The 20,722-nt window shown below is 35.5% G+C and overlaps 1 protein-coding gene across 3 annotated transcripts; it reads left to right on the forward strand.

Annotated features, from left to right (window-relative positions):
* Window positions 1-1,552: 1,552 nt before the first annotated feature.
* On the forward strand, window positions 1,553-20,335 carry LOC105050133 (PX domain-containing protein EREL1). Of its 3 annotated transcripts, XM_010930029.4 has the most exons (10): window positions 1,553-1,837; window positions 4,412-4,537; window positions 5,519-5,617; window positions 8,413-8,505; window positions 12,548-12,656; window positions 13,051-13,850; window positions 14,179-14,343; window positions 14,448-14,690; window positions 16,807-17,025; window positions 19,700-20,335. In XM_010930029.4, exons 1-10 carry the CDS (start codon window positions 1,748-1,750, stop codon window positions 19,985-19,987), a joined length of 2,232 nt encoding a protein of 743 aa, XP_010928331.1. In that variant the 5' UTR covers window positions 1,553-1,747; the 3' UTR covers window positions 19,988-20,335. The 3 variants fall into 3 exon arrangements, with proteins under 3 accessions (XP_010928331.1, XP_010928332.1, XP_073117967.1); XM_010930030.4 differs by lacking the exons at window positions 1,553-1,837; window positions 4,412-4,537 and having other exon boundaries at window positions 5,602-5,617; window positions 12,537-12,656; XM_073261866.1 differs by lacking the exons at window positions 1,553-1,837; window positions 4,412-4,537; window positions 5,519-5,617 and having other exon boundaries at window positions 8,421-8,505; window positions 12,494-12,656.
* Window positions 20,336-20,722: the final 387 nt, after the last annotated feature.

Consider the following 20,722-nt stretch of genomic DNA (forward strand, 5'->3'; position numbering starts at 1 on the left):
TGTTTAAAATTTTTAAATTACCTCCTTCAAGTTCATTAAGTGATCTAATATGGTTTCAAGCCTTATCCGCCATAAATATTGTTAAAACATCATCTAAAATGACAAAATTTTCTTACTATTTTTTTGAATTTCTATTTTAGGATAATTTCTAATGTAGCTATCAAACTTCAAGGCCTTCACCATATGGTTCAAAGGAAGTCCCATCCATGTATAGTATGGATGCTTTGAGGGAATTGATTATATTATAGGTGACGATCCATCTCCCATATATTGAAAAAATTCTTCTTGACAATAGCAATATTCACCCTTTAGGTCTCCATCTAACAACAACCTCTTCTTTGACACTGAAATAGTATCGACCATGAAAATAGAAACAAGAAAGTGAGAAGATCAATTAATATTGCCTTAAATAGAGAAAAACAAAAAGAACATAATGCCCCTCCTTTGTTCATCAATCCCTTTCTTCTTCTCCACTCTTCTTTTACTCAAAGAGATTTATCAATATTCCTATGTGGCTTATAGCAATGGTTGCAAAATAAAGTCAATGAATAAAGATTTGCTTTATGAGCCCTTTGATTGTGAGATTATCCTCCAGAGATTAAGATTTACTAGCTGGCTATCACTGACAACCTTCTCATATCAAATGCCAACTCACCCCATCCTATAGGATCCCACATTAGAAATCGGATGATTTCTCTTGCTCGCCCACACCTTTATTGTTTACTTTGAAAAATCTCCACTCTTTAGCTTCCAAAAAAGAAACTAAAAGTGTTGAGAAGGCAAGGAATAAATGGAGATAATTTGAAGGCTATTATAGAACTTGTATGAAGGATTTAAAATAAATTTTCAAAATTAGGACTTCATTTCAATTTTGATATTGATGATTTGACTATCTTAGAGGTGCTTAGGAGGCAGATTTGCAATCGATAAGAGATTTGGAGGTCAGGAAGATTTTTAATAGTACTATTGGAGGTATTAATGGTGAATGGAAATAAGGAGTTTATCATCTGAGTGAAATTTGCAAAATGAAGAATAGCAGAGGTAAGTTGAGTGGTCAAGAAAAATGAGATTTAGTTAGATTTTAAAGATGTTTAGAAAAATCTGAGAATTATCAGATCTAAACTCTCTGCATATATCTTCAACTCTGTTGTGCTTTTCTATTTTAAGCTATTACGTGAGTTCGTATGTCTCCATATTTCTTTTAAAGATTTGTTATGTTTGCTCTCTTGCTTTACAAAAAGTGTAAGAAATTGTTGCTAAATAAAAAAAATTTTAATTATAAAATTATTTTATGGCTATCATATGATATAATTCATTGAACTTAGATAAATAAAAATAGATGACAGGACTATATTGCATTAGACGAAGAACTTAAAGGATTTATTTAAATTTTTAAATAAAAGGAGAAGCAAAATTTGAAAAAACTGGAGAGGTCAAAAGGTAGTTTTTTTTAACACTTAATTTCTAACCGACGAAGTGCCCGTCCATTCCTGGAGTTCTCCTCCCCACTCCTCTGCACGTGCCCGCCTCCAGTAAAATTTGCTAGCATAGGAGAGTTCTTGGAAGACTGTGCGAGGACGGACGGTTAGGTGGGGGCTTTGGAGACTTCCCTCGAAGGGGGACGCCGATCGATTCGCCTCGCTCCCAAGTCACCCTCCCCCCCGGATCGGATCCCAGTCTTCTCTCCCTCTACACTCACAGCTCGATCCTTCTCGCGCTCCGTTATCTCCTTTCTGCGAGGAGGGAGATGCCCAAGAACAGCCCCCCGAAGCACCGCCACGATGGCACTTCGCCGCTGCCCTTGGGCATGGACTGGAGCCGTCCTCCCAAGAAATGGGTAAGCCCTCCTCCTCCGATCTCCATTTCTAAATTCATATCAGATTCTATTTTTCGTGGCAATTCTAGTTTCTTTTTGCTATTGTTCGACTGATCAAAGGAGTCTGATCCGGAATTTAATATTTTATGATGGATTTTGGATTTCTTTTCTTTAGTTTTTTTGCGTAAAATCTCGATCCTGAACATTCGCATGGGTTGCTCTAGGGTTTTCGATTGGGATTATTCGTCATGTGCCATTGATATTCCAGCTTTTTCTGTTTTGGATGGGGTTTACGACAATAATGGAAATATGATTATAATCTTAAGGCTATTGTTTTGTTTGGCTTGAAGTTATAGGATTGCTTGATTTGAATGCGTTAATTAAATTTAATATGCAAGCAATGAAAACAGCAAAATAAATGGCAAATTTATTAATTTTAATATGCGAGCTATTTACCCTTATGAGGATGAAAAAACACCAACTTACAGTTCGGCCCATTGGCTTTCTTCTGATGGACTTCATCATAAATGTTTCCTTTCTCAATTTTGTAATTTACAATTATTATCATGAAATTTACCTTTGGATAAACTGAGTAAAATCTGGCCTCTACTCCATCATCTCAAAGCTGTAACCATCTTAACCATCAACTATTATTCGTTCCAATTGTCCAATGCCTCTTTGTAGTTTTCCATTGAAGAAAGGAAGTATGAGAAAGATGGCAAGAACAGTTTGACGAAGTGATTAGGAATATGGTGGTCATAACTGCTGTAAAGGGAAAAAAGAGGGAAAGAAGGAGAAGATGCAGCAAAAATGAAAACTAGTTCAAATGCTTCGAGCAGAGTAATAAGGAAGAAAGATAAAGATGGTGCCAGGACGAATCACCATCTAGACAATGTGATAAGGAAAACCACAGGTCAAAACTGTGGGTCAAGAAAAGTGAAAAAAAAAAAACCCGAACAACAAGAACAGCGTAACACCCTCCATAATATGAAAACTGTCACGTCCGCCCATGAGTACCAGTTATAGCTGGTATTCATCCACAAACCATGGTCATCACAAGCATTTGCAGAATACATCATTTCTTGATCCCCCCTCCCCCAACATTTTCATGTTATTTGCTCATACGAGCAAAAAACTGCAAGGAAAGTGTCAACTAAATTTGTAACAACATAAATCATTGAGTTAATAACCTAATAGTGTAGTAAGATTACAAAATTGCAATTTGTTAAATTGTTATATATCTGAAAGCTGCATAGTTTACATTGTGATTCGCTTCACTCGGAGGGCATTTACTGTCCATGGTATGTGCTTGATCTCACTGGCTATATATATTGTCTGCATTTAGTCATCTAAGTGGATGACTGCATTTTGCTTCTTCAGTCTGGGCATATATAATGGTGACTAATTCATGATTCATCCAGAGTTGCCATTCAAGGCCTCCTCACCATTTTTCTTGTACTAAATAACTGAGCTAGAAATTATGGACATTTACATTTGAACATGTGACATTTGGCCATTGCATATCATTGACATTCTGTCATTTGAGATGCTCCAGCATGTCCTGAATAGTAGTTTTAGCTTTCAAGAAATGATTGAATTCCATATTTTACTGATTCTTTATTTCAATAAGAAAGACCAACTTAGTGCACTAGGTGATGTGCACCCTCCCCTCCTCCTGAAGTTTGTTTATTTGGGAAAGCAACAAGTAATAACCATGACATAGTTACCTGTTATAATCTCATCATTTGGCTGGGGGTTCCTATTATGGGCCTAATCCTTATTTGAGGCTGTCTCCCTTCTCTTTTAGACCCTTGCATTTATTAAAGCCACATTAAAGAATATCAGTTATGTGGATCTCATATAAAATAGAGCAGACAGTTTTGCATTGAATGTCATATTACCCTTCTAGTTGTTGCCATGTGTGATGCATGCGAGAAGTGGCATGGGTGATTGTGATTTACAATATGATTTTTTTTAAAAAAAAAATTTCATGTACTTTGATTAGTATCTCTCTTTTTTGGAAGGTGCATTTCTCTTGCTTTTCTTCCTGAAAATAAAAAACTAAACCGCACAGGGTTTGTTTATTTGATACATGAGTAATTATTAGCAGAGATGAAGTGGCATGGAGATGGATTACATGGACCCTCATGCATAGAGTGGGAATTTGGGACTAATAATGCAGTAGATTGCTACTCTTTTATTCCTCCTCCTTTCTTGTATTTTTTTTCTGATAATTGTTGCTCTTAAGATACTTCAAATCACATGTGAAGTTGCATTCTTCATTTGCAATGTTTCCTTTTGCAAGAATGTTGTAACATTTGATTAATGAGGAAAACTCTCAACTACCATTTTAATTGGAACTTCTTTTTGGAGTTGCTGTTTCAAATTACATTCAACGAGTTACTATTTTTTTTCTTTTTTTTTTTTGTCCATTATCCCATATGATTGCTTTTGAAAAACATATAAGATATCTTTTAGTTCTTTGTCATCATTATTCAAACTAGAATAATTATATTTTAAAGTGCACAATCATCATATGGTTCTTGCATTCGTATTTTTGCTATTTGCTCATATAGTATACATGTGTGGATGTAGGATGGGAGAAACACGGTATGGCCTCACAATTCTCACACCGGCTGGAGTTACTGTGTCATGATTCCTTCCTGGATAGTTCAAACTGATCCTGGAGCATCCCATGACAGCTTCTTGAATCCTATAGTTGTAATTTTTTCATTTCCCTCATTATAATTCTTGGATACATATAAAGCACTATGTTAACCATTTAATATTCACCATCTGGGACAAGATGAAGTAAGCATATCATGAGTTGATAAGAGACATAAATTCATTCTCTTCATCCAAATGACAAGAATAGGTCAGATTCAACAGTTGGTTGTTGGATTCTTCATCAGATTTTTATTTTTATTTTTTTTGCTTCACTAAATTTGCTCGACTATCGATGTGGTTTTAGCTCTCTATAAAAATATATATATGGTTTTGTTTGCAGTTATGGAAAATAAGTAGTTCATGGTCATTAAAATGTAATGATTTGTTCAACTTTCTTTAATTAAGAGCTTTAAATTTGTGTTTGAGAAGAATTGTGCTAAGGGACTATCCTATGTGTCATCATAATCAGAGTTTCAAAATTTCATATTTGTTGCCATGTTAAATTAGTTTCTAACTGAAGGAAACATCATCAAATTAATGCTGACGTCAAAGGGAAGTGAATGGTTCGTGATATGAAGGTGGTGATTTTGATCTGGTTCACAAGGACTATATGATCATGATGGATACACTATTACATATTATAAGAGCTTTACCCCCATAAACTATTGACATTGAGGATTGCAAATTATTTATAATCATTGAGCAACCTAGAATTTGATATCAACAAACTGCCCACTATGATTTTGTATGCTAAAAGAACCATGGGTTTTATATTTCAGTTATTTGATGTTCTATCTATTTATCTTCAGGAGATATTATTGTTATACGGGAATCATATTGTCTTTAATAGGTGGATCTTTTTGTTAAATGTTCAATACAATAGCAAAAATATGACGTAATACCTGTACATTTCAACTTTTCTCAAGCATCAGTCTTTAAAATATTCGCTTAATAGACATCTTAAAATAATGGATCTAAGAGTTTGTGCTTTAGTTTTTGTTCTTTTATCTTTATTTTAACAACCTTAAAGGACAGTTTTACAGGATTCATATTGGTATACAATCTCCAGAAGGGGTCAGCACAAGTCATGGAATACTTAGAAGATTCAGTGACTTCTTGCAGTTATATTCTGCTGTAAGTATAAAATTCATTTGGCCATTGATGTCAAGCATGATTGTCCCTTTGTAATATGTTTCATTGATCCTTTTTCTCAAACATGCACCTAGTTTCATTTGTAATGGTTAAAAGAGATTTTACTGTGAGTCAATTTGACATATCTGATAGAAAAAGATAACAGGCCAAGGTGTTATTGCAATAGCATTTGACCTTCAAATATAGATGGGAAGGTACAAAGTAGCAAATTCATAACCTTCTAGTTTAAGAGATTCTTTTGGTTAAGTTTATATATCCTTAGATCACTTGGCACCTTGCCATTTGAAAGACAAACAAAGGGGCAAATATAAGAATGCATATTGTATTCCTGTTGCATGATCATCCAAACAGCTCAGGCTTATGCTTGCTGAAACCTTTCTTGAACTGCATGATTGAGGTGGTTTGATACAGGACTATACTTATTCTCCTATTTAAACATGCTGCCAGAACTGCAGCATCCTGTTTTCAGAATTAGATTTGTTTCAAAGTTCCCAAGTAAACTCAAAATGGAACATTATATTCGCTACCATCTGTGTCATGCTGGCAAAACCTACTTTTGTTTGTTAAAACCATCAAAACCTGCACCTGCAGTTGTTCCTTGGCAAGACAGCCTGGTCCTAAAACCTTGGACTTCAACGTCTCGAAAAATGCTTCTGAGAGTGTGTAACACCATCACCCTCATGTTCCAACAGTAAAAAATACCTTGATCTTGAATACGAGCATATACTATTTAATATCAGTGACTGTTAACTTGTATCTTCCTGTTGGGAATAGTCTTCCTATGCAAGGGGCGAGAATAGCATCACTGAGTTAGTGTTGACAAGAATATGGAATCCTGGTTTTGGCCTTAAATGTTCACAAGATGCATGCAACTAGCTTACTTATCTACCACCTTCGGAGTCCTCAGTCTCGAGCCACTTGCTTTAAAGAAGGACAAGATCTATCCTAAAGCCTCTTTCAGTATCTGCTTTTTGAGCAAAATGCTTCACTATAATCTTATAGCATTAACTTCTGAATGAAGGGCCTGGACTTTTCTAGTTGTATGGGTTGCCCTACGCCCATTGCTGTATGCTTTGAGAGGTAATGTGGGCATCACTGTATCAATTAGTTCAAATGAACAATAGGTGGGACATTACATGGTGAGAAACACTGTTCAAACCCATCAAGGATTTAAAGTTTGCCAATCTCTTTTTGTTCCTTCTCTTGCTTAGACCTAGAATAGTAATATGAAACTTTTCTCTAGGCTATGAGCATGCACATTATCTGAAGCATTGGCCTAGGCAACTGTGATAGTAGTTATTGCTTTAGTGGAAGCATGTTTTTTGGTGTCTTCCTCTAGTAGCCTTCTTTATAAGGGAATATATCCCATGCCTAAAATATGCATATGACCCATCTCCAATGATTTCTCTAATCTGCCTACTAAATTGTCATCCTTTCCATTTGGGGCATACCATCAGAGCAAGTAGGATGATTTGCATCTTTTGAGATGCCAAAATGGCCTCTCTCTTCTTTTTTTTTTTTACTTTTTCTTTTTAGGAATCACTCGTGCAATTGGATGTGAAAGGTAAGCCCTCGATCAACACTTGGCTTGTGAAGTCTGAATGGGGCCATAGAGCTAATTACCACATTGGTGATTTATATGGCTAGATGTCCTAGCTCAAAATTCTTTTATCATGATCCTTGCTGGAGCTATTGTACAAGTAGATGTGTTGTCATATGACTCATAAGAATTCCAAAGCCCACATCCTAGCATCAGTTCCTAATGTTTCAAGCCTTCCCCCTTGTTATCCTATACTAACCTTATGCTAGATGTGCCTGCAAATAGAATGAGAATGCTCATTTGTCTGTCAGGATCGCTTGAATCCGAAGAATAACCATACTTATTGGGTGTACCTTTCCTTCTTTCATTGAAGTGGACACATCTAACAACATTTAATAGGCTGTTTCCGGCATCAAATCCACAGAGGACTTGTACTGGTGATGCCATTTGCTATGACAGGGATACTGTGAAGCATGCCGACCTTAACTTGCCATTTTGCATTTGGCAAGATTGCCGGGGCTTAGTCAATTATGACAGACAGCTCTTAGATTATTCAATCATATTAAGTCAGGGGGAAGTAAACTTATTAACTTTCTGAACAGTTGAAAATCAATCTGCATAATTTAAGGCGGCAACTTATATGCTTTTCTAAAGATCCTTCCAATATCTCTTTGCATAACTCTGAGAAAATTTAGATTATGTGAACCGTGCCTTAACTCTTGACTTTCTGTTATGCGAACCGTGGACGTTCATTTTAAATTTTTGACTGTTGTCTTCACCCTAATTTTGTTGCATGGTTTGCTACAGGATTCTTAAGACGTGCATTGATGGCTCTCTGTATTAGTTTATGCATCTCACAATTACTATTCTGTTTTTAAAAGTCTGCTTTACAAATTAAGCTTTGTCCACGAATAGCTAAACTTAAAATTTGTCTTAATTATTTGATGTGATAAGATGCAGAACTTGATAAATTTAGAGTTTCACATATGCTTGTGCTTCAGCAGCTACTGTCATTTATAAATTTCATGTATGCTTTTGTTTTTTAATAGTTTCTACTGGTTTCATGGTTTTCTTAATGAAGTCCTTGTACTTGGAAAAACATCACTTATTTAACTTAATCGCATAATGATCAAGTTTACTGCAACATTTTTGGGAATATGATAAAGTAAGCTGTCTATACATTCAGATCCAAGTTTATTCACTTCAGTTCCTTTAAACTGTTCCCATTCTTTTGTAGCTTAAGAAGGCATTTCCGAAAAAGGATATTCCTCCAGCCCCACCGAAGCATGCTCTTTTGAGAATAAATTCCAGTCGGATTCTCTTAGAAGAGGTCAGTGTAGCCTTTCATTCTAAGTTTATAGATCCTGTTGTGTAGATCTGATTGTGTTTAGATCTGATTTATATTTGATAGTCATGTAAGTTGTATTTTATAGGGTCTTGCATTTTTTATTAGAAGCTCGTTGCCATAACATATGTTGGTTTCTTAAGATATTGTGCTTGTGACATTAGATATACTAGAAATTGATTGGAGTATCAAGTTTCTTGTATCTTTGTAATGCATTATGTTAAATATTTATTTGATGTAATCAAGATTATAAATCCTATGGGATGGGGATGTTCCGATTTTTCCATGGAACGGAACAGTCTACTGTTCCACCCGTCTTGATGGTGGTCCCAATCATGCATCCCAATAGATATTCTCCATCTATCTCCCATTCTTCTTTCTTGCCTTTCTTGCTTTCTTTCTTTTGTCCGTTTCTTTCTTTTTCTTCTACCTCTTTTCTTTTCCTTCCTTTTTCTTTCTAGTTTGTATCCCTTTTTTATCTTTTTCTTTTCTTTCTCCTTCCTTTCTTCTTTCCTTTTTCTTCTTCTTTTCTTTCACTTTTTTCCCTTTTCTTCATCTCTCCTTCCTTTATTTCCTCCTCCTCTCTCCACATAAATGGATTTTAGAGTCCTGACCTTATCCTGGTTGCGTTTTCTCATAGGGATTGCATGGGATAGCTAGGATGCCCCCTATCCCGCCAGAACTTAAAAACCTTGGATGCAGTCAACTTGTTATAAATATTAACAATAATGCCAAAATAATTGGATTAACTACTTATTTAGACCATTCTTTGCATATACATTTAAGGACTCAACTATATTATATCACTAATAAGAAATCTAACAACGAATTGATCAAATGAGGCTTCATTAAGACTTCACCTTAGGTTGGGGGGGGGGAGTTTTTATGTTCTGGTTCATGGTTTCTCTTGGCTATATGGTTTATCTGAGAGGGAGATTGAGTTTCAAGAAATAGTAAATGGTCTTATCAATATGCAAATATGTAGTTTCTGGCCTCATTTCATACCCATAGGCTCATGGATCAGGTACGGGTCTGGATATAGACCCATTTAACTTTGTTGCCTCCTTAGCTAGATGTTTACTTTATCTAGACATAACTAGTTCAAATCCATAAATTATGTTAGGGTTTGGTTTGAATTTTACAAACCCAACATGACCTGAATCGGAACCTGATTGGGGACCATAGTTTACTTAGTATGTATATTGTCTAGTTTTACCCTTGCATCCCTCACATTTCATATAAAACTTGTTAATTGTACTCTGAGGCTATGCCATTAGTGAATAGTTTAAGGACACAAAGGATGGTGCCTGACTTGAACTGGACCTAAATACATACTTGACCTAGCCAAGACCTAGACTTGATCTATACTTGACCTAACTTAGAGCCAATCATTACTTGATGCTACTTGGACTGAGGCTTGATCCAATTCTTGGATGGATAGGGTTTGGGTTAAAACAAAGACTCCAACTCTTGACAAGTTTGGACTTTGGTTAGGAGTTATTCAGACCTCATCCAACTTGATACCACCTCTATTTGCAAGTTGAATTGTTATTCAGACCTCATCCAACTTGATACCACCTCTATTTGCAAGTTGAATTGCAAAGGTTAAAACAAGTATTTAACACCTGGTCAACTAGTGTTTGTTGACCCATCATCCATCAGCAAATTGGGTCGGATCACAACTCATTTGATTTGAAGGTTCAGATGGTAAAACCAATTTGAACTGTTTGATTGATCCGGATTCACCTTGTCTTGGTAAGTTGTCCAATAATAGATCATTCTTCACCCTCTACATCCTTTCAGGTGAAGCAAAAGGAAGCATTCTCTTACCATGGTGGTGGTAGTTGTGCTTATGTTGCTCTGCATTTGATTGGGTCATCAAAGGTAGTCAATTAGTTTCAACAGGAGATTTGGGACAATGGAGAGGTAGTCTCGTTGTTTGAGGCGACATGGCTGAATCTTATGGGAATGGGAGCAAGATTGATGGATTTCATGGTGGGGAAGGTGGCATGGCCGGATCCTATGGTAAGGACGCGGTAGGAGGTGATAGGATTGAATCTTATGGGAATGAAGGTCATTGGATTAGATCTTGTGAGAAGGAGGCGGCCTGGCAGGATCATGTGGCAGTGGAGGCAGGGTTGTTGAATCTTATGTTTATAAAAATGGGACAACCAAATTTCTTGGGAATCAGTGTAGCCACCTATTGGAAGGAGGCAATCTTGTTTTCTTCATCATGCCCTTTTAGGAGATATGCTAGAGCTAGTGCCTCTTTTTTTCTGTTGGGAGGGTTGGGTGGGGAGGAGAGACTTGGAGTGGGAGTTGGTTTAGTATGTGAAGATGAAAGAGAAAAGAATGCAAAATTATTGCAAGGTCGGTTTGGTGCTTTAGAGAAAGAGGGGAACATAGAATTAGTGAAGGATTTGGGTTGGCCTATCAATCATTAGCTGACCCACAATCAAACAAGGTGCTTGTGACTTGGCAGTTAGGTTTGGCTCAGTGGGTCTAGAAACACTAGTTAAAACTACATCAACTCACTAGTTGCCCTTAATTATCTGTTGGTAACCAAAATGACATGTATTCATTTTGAGGTTACACTTTTGTCATGTTCTAATATATCGCCTTCAAGCTCTAGGGCTTGTTTGGATGCTTAGCTGGCTTAACTATATGATATTATCTCTCAAATGAGTCGAAAAGCTTGAAGTTATAAGGATAGATGTGAAGAAGCCAAAGGGATCAAGAATCTTGTAGATTTTGCAATTAAAAAATTTGTGGATGCCATGACAATGTACATATACATACATATATACATACACACACAGAGAGAGAGAGAGACACACACATGCATATATATGTATGTGTGTGTGTATATATTATTTTGTTTAGGGCGGTGCGGCTAGCAATCAAGTCTTAATTTCATTATTTGGGCCTCGAAATGAGCCATTCTTTTCGGAAAAGATTTTGACTGGATATATCTCTCAGTCTAGAAAGAGTTAGGTGGAGTGATTGTAAGCAAATTTGATGTAGGAGTTGAGATCTACCTTACATTGGATTTTAGCTTTTTCATGTTTATTTTTACTAGTCATGTCTATTTTGGGAAAGCTGGTCCTGTTCGAATTAGAAGAGCAATCCAACCTAATTTATACAAGGGCGGACCTTACTATTATAAATGGAGGCGATGTATCTCAGTTTAGGATCAATGATCAATGAAAGAAAAGGGGACCTAAACATTACTTTCACCAAATTTTCTACTTTTTCCTAAATCTTGTTGAGAGATTTGAGTTAAGTGGGTTGAAGGAATTTTTTCTTCTTTTCGATTGGATGAGAATGGCATGATGGTTTTTAAATTCGTTTGTTTTGAGGTATAGTGCTGATTCCTTAAAGAACAAGGGAACTTCACTTCAGTGAATTATTGAAATTGAACATTGAATAAGAGTTTTCTCTTTCATATTGATGTGATTTAGATGTCTTGTTTATGGCATAGCTCTGCATTGCTTGACGTATTCCTCCGAAAAAAATGCTTTCTTGTCAAAAAGAGAGTTGAGATAGTTTTAGTTATCTCTCTAGCAATCCTTTCCATATTTTATCCAAATAAACATTTAATATCTTAATCAAGAAAATTTTTGAATAATTTTCTATTTTAAGTTTTCCATTTGTTCTTGTCTGATATGTAGGAAATACTTGATATGCTACCTATCCTAACTTATATTTTTCTGAGATAATTTAACATCAAACATATATATTTTTTACTTTCTTTGTATTTTTTTCCTTTATCATCATCATGCTGTCATTGTTATTGTTTGCTGCTCCAAGGATAGTGGATTTCTGCACTCTTGTACAACAGCACAAGATAAAACAATTTTTACCAAAAAATGTCTAAAATTATTTCAAACATAAATATCACTTTTCATTTTAATTATTGAACATATCAGGAGATTCCCAATTTTAAAGTCTTTTTTCTTTTGGTGTCCTGTAGTGCATTTCCTTGCTAGGTGATTAATAATTCTCAAACTGGATAGCTATGTTGCAGAGGAGGCATGATTTGGAGGAATGGATGGGAAAGCTACTTTCTGACATTGACCTATCTAGAAGTGCTCCTGTGGCAAATTTTCTTGATCTAGAAGCTGCTGCAAGGTCATGTAGGTGTTATCATGCATATATGTATATATACATATTTACGTATCATGTATGTATCGTTGTGTTTCTTTGCCTGTGAGCATGCATGCATTTGTGCTGTGCTTGCATGCATGTGTTGTGCGTGTCCTGTGTGTGTTTTTGTTATGCTGCATCTGTCAGTTTCTTAATTGTCAATCATTTTTATGTATCTTCTGGCCATGCTTTACATAGAATGTTTTTGGCTATAGATTCCCAATGACATGTTCTGATATAGAATGCTTTTTTATGCATCCTGAATATCTAATTTAACATTTCATACACATTAGTTGGCTTTTAATCTTTTCTTTTTATTATGGTCAAGCTAATTTTCTTTCTTTGATATGTGATTGCATTTTACTTACACACCTTGTTCTTCAGCATTTAGGGATGCAAATCATGATCATTTGGAAACTAGCTCTTCAAGTGATGCTATTGCCGTGGCCTCTTCAGTTCCACTCAGACCTAGCTCAAGTGTTTCTATTGCTGATGGTTCAAAAGTCATATCTAAGTCCCACTTTGTTGCTTCAGACATTGGTAGTGATGTATATGAAGCATCAGACTCAGGAACTCCCAGGCAAGGGAAGGTCCAAATTTCTGAAACTAGTCCAGAAGATCTAGCAATGACTTATGAAATAACTGCTCCAAGAGGGGCAGTTGCTAATGGAATCCTGGGAGAATCAATCCTGGATCAGCCAGAAGAGTTTCTTAGAAGTAGGTTGCACCACAGAAGAGAGAACCTTGTTTCGGAGAGGGATAGTTTCGATGTGACTTCAAAGGAGACATTTCTTTCCAGGGACAGACTAGAGTCAACTTCAGAACAGAATCATGATAAGCTTTCTGGTCATAGTCGAAAACTCTCTGCCGAAAGTATTGGGAGTGACATAAGTTCCATTCGAGGCAGTGAATTATCAGTTCCTGGGATGACTAATTCGATTTGGGATGGCTCTATTGATCTTCCTAGTGGTTCTGAAGCTCAAAATGCAGTTGAAGCTCTATCTAGCTTGGAGACACATGTTCTCAATGATGCACAAATTGTCCTTCCATTTGATCAACGACATAAATTGAATAGAGTTCTTGTCACCATGAAAAGAAGATTAGGGACAGTAAAAACAGATATGGAGGATCTTATAGCTCGACTGAATCAAGAAATGGCCGTGAAAGAATACCTTACAACAAAGGTGCATCTTGGACAATTGTTTTTGTGATCTGCTTGGCATGGCTAATCAAAATTGCATGTCTTTTATGCTTCTAAAATTTAATGTGAGAGGTGTTTTATGAAATATGAACTTCTTTCTTATTATCAAATTGGTTTTTTGAATTTTATTTTCTCATTTATTAAACCTTGATAAAGGTGCTGCATTTAGATATGAAAAGAAAAAAAAAACAGTGACAAATATATGATATGTCAAATCTATTTGAGTCCTCTTATAACTTGAGAACTGTTTGGTAACCTTGCTGTATCTCCATAAGGTGTCTCCTTACTGTAATTTATATTTGTGGTTCTAGGTCAAGGATTTAGAGGTGGAACTGGAAGTCACTAAGCAGAAAAGTAAAGAAAACTTGCAACAAGCCATTTTAGTTGAAAGAGAAAGAGTGACACAAATGCAATGGGATATGGATGAACATCACCGGAAGTATGCAGAGATGGAGTCAAGGCTGAAGATTGAGCAAGTTTGTTTTTTCCTCTATCTTATTACTTATTTGTTCAATATAGGGTATGCTCACAAGAACTGGTTTTTCTCCATTTTCTTTTTTTTTTTCCTTGAATGTTGCAGAATGAAAAAACTCGTGCAGAGTCAGAAAAAATAACTGCCAGTGGTGAGAAAGAATTATTGCTGCGGGAGTTAGATACTAAACAAGAAGAATTAGAGATCATGCAGAAACGTCTAGAAGAATTAGAAATGAAGTCAAAAGCAGATATCAAAGTTCTTGTCAAAGAGGTGAAATTTCTCAGGAGTTCTCAAGCGGAGCTGAGGGAATTGCTAAATCAGTCTCTCAAAGAAAAGACTGAATTAGAGGTATGCATTTAATTATACCTGAAGAATGCAAGTAAACGGGAGACAGCTTTAGCTCATGAAGGAAATTGCCAAATGTGCTCAAAATGAGTAGTAATGTCCAGCTATATATCATATTTCTTTTTTAATTATCTTTTATCTTTGAGTAATACAATAAAAATGGGAATGAACCAAAAGATCAAACAAATTATCAAGGTGGAATTAGGCACTTGCTGTTTAAAAACATATGGGAAAAATGGAAAGGCTGCAATAATCTCAGAACTTTTGCATATGATATGCTATATCAGGACATTGTGTTACGTGCATCTCTTCAAATCATGGATTAGAGTGCCAGTTGGCACACTAAATGTTTATGCCAGTGCCTTACTGTTATCTAGCATTGGAGTGGCAGCAACTGCATGCTAGTACTCGGCATGTTCTGATGCCAGTGCATGCCAAGTCTGCAAAGTGCTGGCGTGCAATGAATTATATGGTATGTATGGAGCTAGTTCTTGGTCCGTACATGATACCTTGCTCTAAATCATGGCTATTATATGTTTTGCCTGAGCTGTAAGGATTGGAACATGTCCCTAGCTCAAATAAATGCACTTGGTTATATGATCATTTATTTTGCAACCATCATATGAGCTGCATTTTGTATCAAAATCATGAATATAATGATTGGAAAGTTTCGGAGTCCAGCATGCACATGGTGGACTCTAGGCTCTCCTGTCCTACGCCGAACTTAATAAAGAAGGTCATGAATCCAGCACATTCTGGATTCTGCAGCCTCTAATGGCACTTCAAAAAAAAAAAAAAAACAAAAAAAAAGAAAAAAAAAGAAAAAAAGAAGAGAGAGAAAAAGAAAAAGAAAAAAGGAACAAGAGTCCAGCATGTGCCTGGACTGTTTCGCTTAAAACTCCTCATTTGTTTCTGTTTTTCTTAAATACAGTCTTGCGAAATCAAAAATATGCTCTCCGCTGAGAAAGATTATCTGCACATGCATCACACATGTTAAGCTCTATTATTATAGAAAAACTATAGATCATGTTCCACTTTTGAGTTTTGTTTGGTAATTTGTCTCAGAGGTGGTGGCAGTTCTATAGAGATCTTTATTTTTTCCTTGCCAGGTCATTTAATCAGGGATTTTTTTTTTTAAACAAATCCAATGTCCATTGGGGTCATTGACAATCGATGTTGTTTTTGTTGTCCTTGTGTAATTTGAGCCATATGTAAAACTTTATTGGAAACTGTGAAAATTTTAGTTGGATTAATTTAGTAAGCTCAATATTATCTAGCCTTTTCAATTGATAAGATTGTAAAATTTACTTTATTGTATTGATTTACTTTTTAGTAGTTTTGGATTATGATAAGCTTCAGTTCTAGAAATGGTTTCAAGTAAGATTTGTTGTACCAGTTGGTATTATACCATACTTGATATACTGTAACATATTGGTATTTCATACCTTACCAACACTTGGTACAATAAATCTTACCATACCATATCATGTATCAGCACTATAATAGGATGGTACCAGTACAGGTTTAGTACTGAAATGGTGAATTTTGATTTTAAATAATTGTTTTATAACCATTAAACCAACTGTTATAATGGTATTGGCCACTCCTATTGGTGTTATTGAGGGTAAATAATGAGGAAAAAGATAATGGCTGTTATTTATCATTATTTCCCATTATTTCTGGTTACAGTGGACTGTTATAACTTAGACAACTACTATTATTTTAATTTATACCTTCTTTTAAATAAAACAATATTTTCCAAAATTCAAATGTATTGCCTCAAAATTCCAGAGTCAGAAAAAAATTATTTTATTGAATGAAAAGTGAAGCAAAAGATAACACCTTTATCCTTCTGTTATTTCCTGTTATCCCATTATAAATCGATATAACAGCTATTACTTCAGTGGTTATTTTAATATTTAAAAATTTATAAAATTTCTTTTTGCGACAAATAAGAGCCATAATGACCATTATAATAGTAAATAATGGTTTCGGTGGGGGTCCATTATAATGGGATAATGCATTGTTTAAAATCTTGGTCCTAGGTTGTTATGACTTCATATTTTTGGAATGACCTGCTTGCTAATTTAGCCCTCTTTCTTCAAATTTTATATACCAGAGGGTTGCTCATAAGGAAAAGCAAAGATGGGCACATGCAAAATCAGCAAGGAAGAAGCTTCTTGATGAATGTAGGGTTCTTCGCAATCGACTTCAAGAATGCAGTGTTAATTTTCTTTCAGAATCAGAAGACAGGTTCAGTATTAATCCATCATCACTATCTGATGCTCTGGATCTTCTGGCAACTTCAGATAATAGAATTGGCCTTCTTCTTGCAGAGGTGAATTTATGATTCTTCAGTGGTTATCTATTCAGATAATTAATGGTTTTTTAACTTTCATGGTGATTCCAATTTCTGTTTGTAGTTTCTATATTTGAAGTAATTATTTCATACTGGTGAGTGGTGATCCTGTTCAATTTTCTCCTCTCTCTCTCTCTCTCTCTCTCTTTCTCTCTCTCTATCTCTTCATGTGGTCTTGGTTCCTTTGGATTTAATAAATTAACTTTGTGAGGGAAGTGTCTCTTGCTTTTATGTCTACCTTTATGATCAAATTATTCAGTTAATTAAGCTAGATTGTTCAAATGAACTTAAGCATCTATGGAAACTGATACTAATCACTTCTGATCAAATTAGAGAAGTTTCTACTTGTTAGAGCATCCATTAATAATGGAAAGCACTAAGATGATTCTATAAATAAGCATGATTTTCTATTCCATTATCTTTAATGAAGCCACCTGATACTGAGAAGCAAAGGCTGGATCTTTGTTATGTCAGGAGGATACATAGACTCCATGGGAATGGGAAAGCAAACTCTCTAAAAACTCGGGCACTTTAAGAAAAGTGCGTAGGAAGCATCTCTACAAAATTATATGTAGTATTATAAGATAATAGAAACTTACTTATATGATTATTTCTTTTTATTAAAAAGATGCAGAAGGATTCAAAATGGAATTATATAATGAATGATACATTTATTATTAGATTACGATTTTGATTATTTTAGGATAGCCATAGAAGATACCAAGTTCTAGGGGTGGATGTGTGAGAAGGTGGTGGGTTACAGGAACAAGATTATAGAGAGATTTCAAAGCAACTGGGGCACTCTTAGAAGAAGATTCCAGCTACTTTATTGATGGAATATTATGATATTTTTAGGGAAATATTAATGGATGTCCTGTGGGTACTCATTAAGGTGATCACGTCTATTAATCAACAAGGACATGTCTTATTCTTGTTGGTTATATAATTATTGTTAAGCACAATATCAACTATTTCAATTTGCTCGCAGTTCCTATTGCTCATTCCTTTTTGTCACCAAATGAGTCGTTAAGATTTATTTAATGAAGCGTAAATGATAGACTTGAAGATGTTAATATTAGGAAGTAAGATTATGAGTAAATTATACTAGGAATTGCAGGTTGTTATAGAAAGTTTATAATGTTTAATCCTCTTGAATTCAATTAGATTTTGACATTTCATGATTCATTGTTCTTAACATATGCCTTGGGACCATTAATTAACTGGACACTGAGTTTTACATTGTCATCTGGAACTGCATCTATTTTGGCTTTTTGGCATATTTGTGCCTCTGAGATGATCACAGCTTCCTATATCAAAGTTGTTACCCTACCATTTCACCTAGATTCTTTGTCAAGATTTGAACAGACGCATGCTTCTCAACCAATTCCTCCTTGAAATGGACCTTTTATTGTTTTTTTAGAGGGAAATAACCCAATTCCAGTCAGAAATAAGATGAAAAACCACATAGTTTGCCATATTCAGCAGAACTTGTGATTGAAACTTGCCTCAAACTCATTTTGAGTGCCTGCCACCCTAATATAAATTCATTAGTTGTTAACTTTATCAATCTTGTCAGATGTGTGAATTAGAAGTTACAAATAATATAAACATGGGATGATGGTTGTGAGTTTTTATTTAGGGAAATGTTTTGAAGAAAATGTATAATTGTCAACGTCATTGTATTGCTCTCTGGTTCTTGCTTTCTTCAGTACAGATGGACTTTCAATATTGAAACTTGTCTTTGCCCCTTTCTTTTGCTCTTTTTCATCTAGACTCCTTCCAAGTCCCAGTAACCTTGGATGGTTTCTTCTTGGCTGCATGAGCTTATACAACCCACCTACAGGATATGTATGTTGCCTATTACAGATCTGGCCCTTTAAATCACGTCAAGCTCCTATTTGGTCCAATGATTCCTTGGCCAAGAGCTAACAGCCAAATCACATGGTTCTGCAGAGAGCTGGTCATATACATTTCTTGAACTTTGATGGATCAAACCTTGATCTTTACAGCCCCAAATAAGTGGAACAAGGCATATTAGTCGAGGTTGAGTTATAGTCATCAGCATGTATGCCATGCACATATGCATTTACATGTCTTTGTATGACATGAGTTGGCTTCTGAATTTAGGGCTATGTTATAAGATTTCTGTCAGAAATATTTTATTTTCTTTCAGTTTAATTAACTCAGGTCAACCATGTCTGTGGCATCTCTGGATACATCAAAACTAGGCATGCAAGTAAAGCTTATCAAAATTATTGAAAGGAAGGCCATCATGAAGATTCACATTGAAACAGCCGCCAAGGCCAATATGGAAAGCATGAGAATTCATATATAATTCTCACTTTCTTCCAACTGGAGCAAAATGTCAGCAACTTGGCATATTCTGCCTTACTGTGCCCTATATAATGCTGTTGATTGATGCACCTTCTGAGTCCTATCTTGTGCAATACTACATTTTTCCTATAAAAAAGTTTTGATCTGCATTTCCTGCTATAAACAAATTAATATCATCTTTAGTACTTAAAATGCACAACAGTGAGCTAAAGTTTAGATTGTTATGATTTTCTTTCTCACAGACTTATAGGTGGTTGCATAAGTTCATCTAAAAATTTGATTTTACATTAATAAGTGATTGAATGCTGATTCTCTATAGGCACAACTCCTTGCACGGTATGAGGAACAGACCATCTCAGATGTGGATGCAGCTCGAAGTAGTGAATCCTCTGAAAATCTAATTGCTACAAATGGCGAAAATCCAATTAATGCAGATGATGAGATAAGAAAAATGCTGACAGATATATTTATAGATAATGCAAGACTGAGGAAACAAGTCAATTCTGTTATTCGTTGTGCTCTCAATACAGTTGTTAAACCAGAGAAGGAAGATAGCGATGAAGTTCCCTCTAGAAGGACTGTTCTTAACCGGTTCTTAGAGAGGTAATGAGGCTACCGTAAATTCCATTGAATGCTTGTTTTATGATTCGGTTATCCGCATTCACATTCTGCTGAGGGTTCTCTTGAGTGTTAACTCCATGCATTATCCATGCAAGGGCGAGTGGTCGTCTGCATCCTGAGAACAATATCTTCATTTTGCGCTGTTGTAATTATATTTTTGTCTATAGAAAAAATAAATTCATGAGAATGATTTGGCTTCTCAAATTGCTCAGCATGGACTTGGTCTCCCTTAGTTTTTTCTATGGGAGAGAATGTAATTCAAAGACAAAAGAATCAAGAGTTACTGGACTGCCTCTGGCTAAAATATGGAATAGAAAAGAGGGCTTTTTCAGAAGTTTTGGCGCCATACTATTTCTTGATGTGGGGCACACGAGAAATAAGGTTTATATTTTGTTGCAATCCTGGTTGAGAAGTGCTAATTTGTACATTTGTCCTTTAGAAAACTGCAAGGAAAATATGTGGTGGGATGGTAAAATAATAGTCAAGGATTCTGATAGTTCCAAAGATGGTGTAGAATAATTACCTTGCGTCTCACCATTTGTCGATTCGGTTACTTAATTGTTCTCCTTTACCATTGTATCTGGAAGCTTACCATAAAATGGCTACGGCACCCGCACTGTCATAGTGTTTCAGTGGTGCCCTGATGAACCTGAAATGCTCCAGGATCTTCATATCATAAAATTCTTCATGAATTAAGTCGGAAAAGAGTTTGTGACGTTCG

This window comes from Elaeis guineensis, chromosome 8 (genome assembly GCF_000442705.2).
Source record: "Elaeis guineensis isolate ETL-2024a chromosome 8, EG11, whole genome shotgun sequence".
In the NCBI taxonomy this organism is placed as follows: Eukaryota; Viridiplantae; Streptophyta; class Magnoliopsida; order Arecales; family Arecaceae; genus Elaeis; species Elaeis guineensis.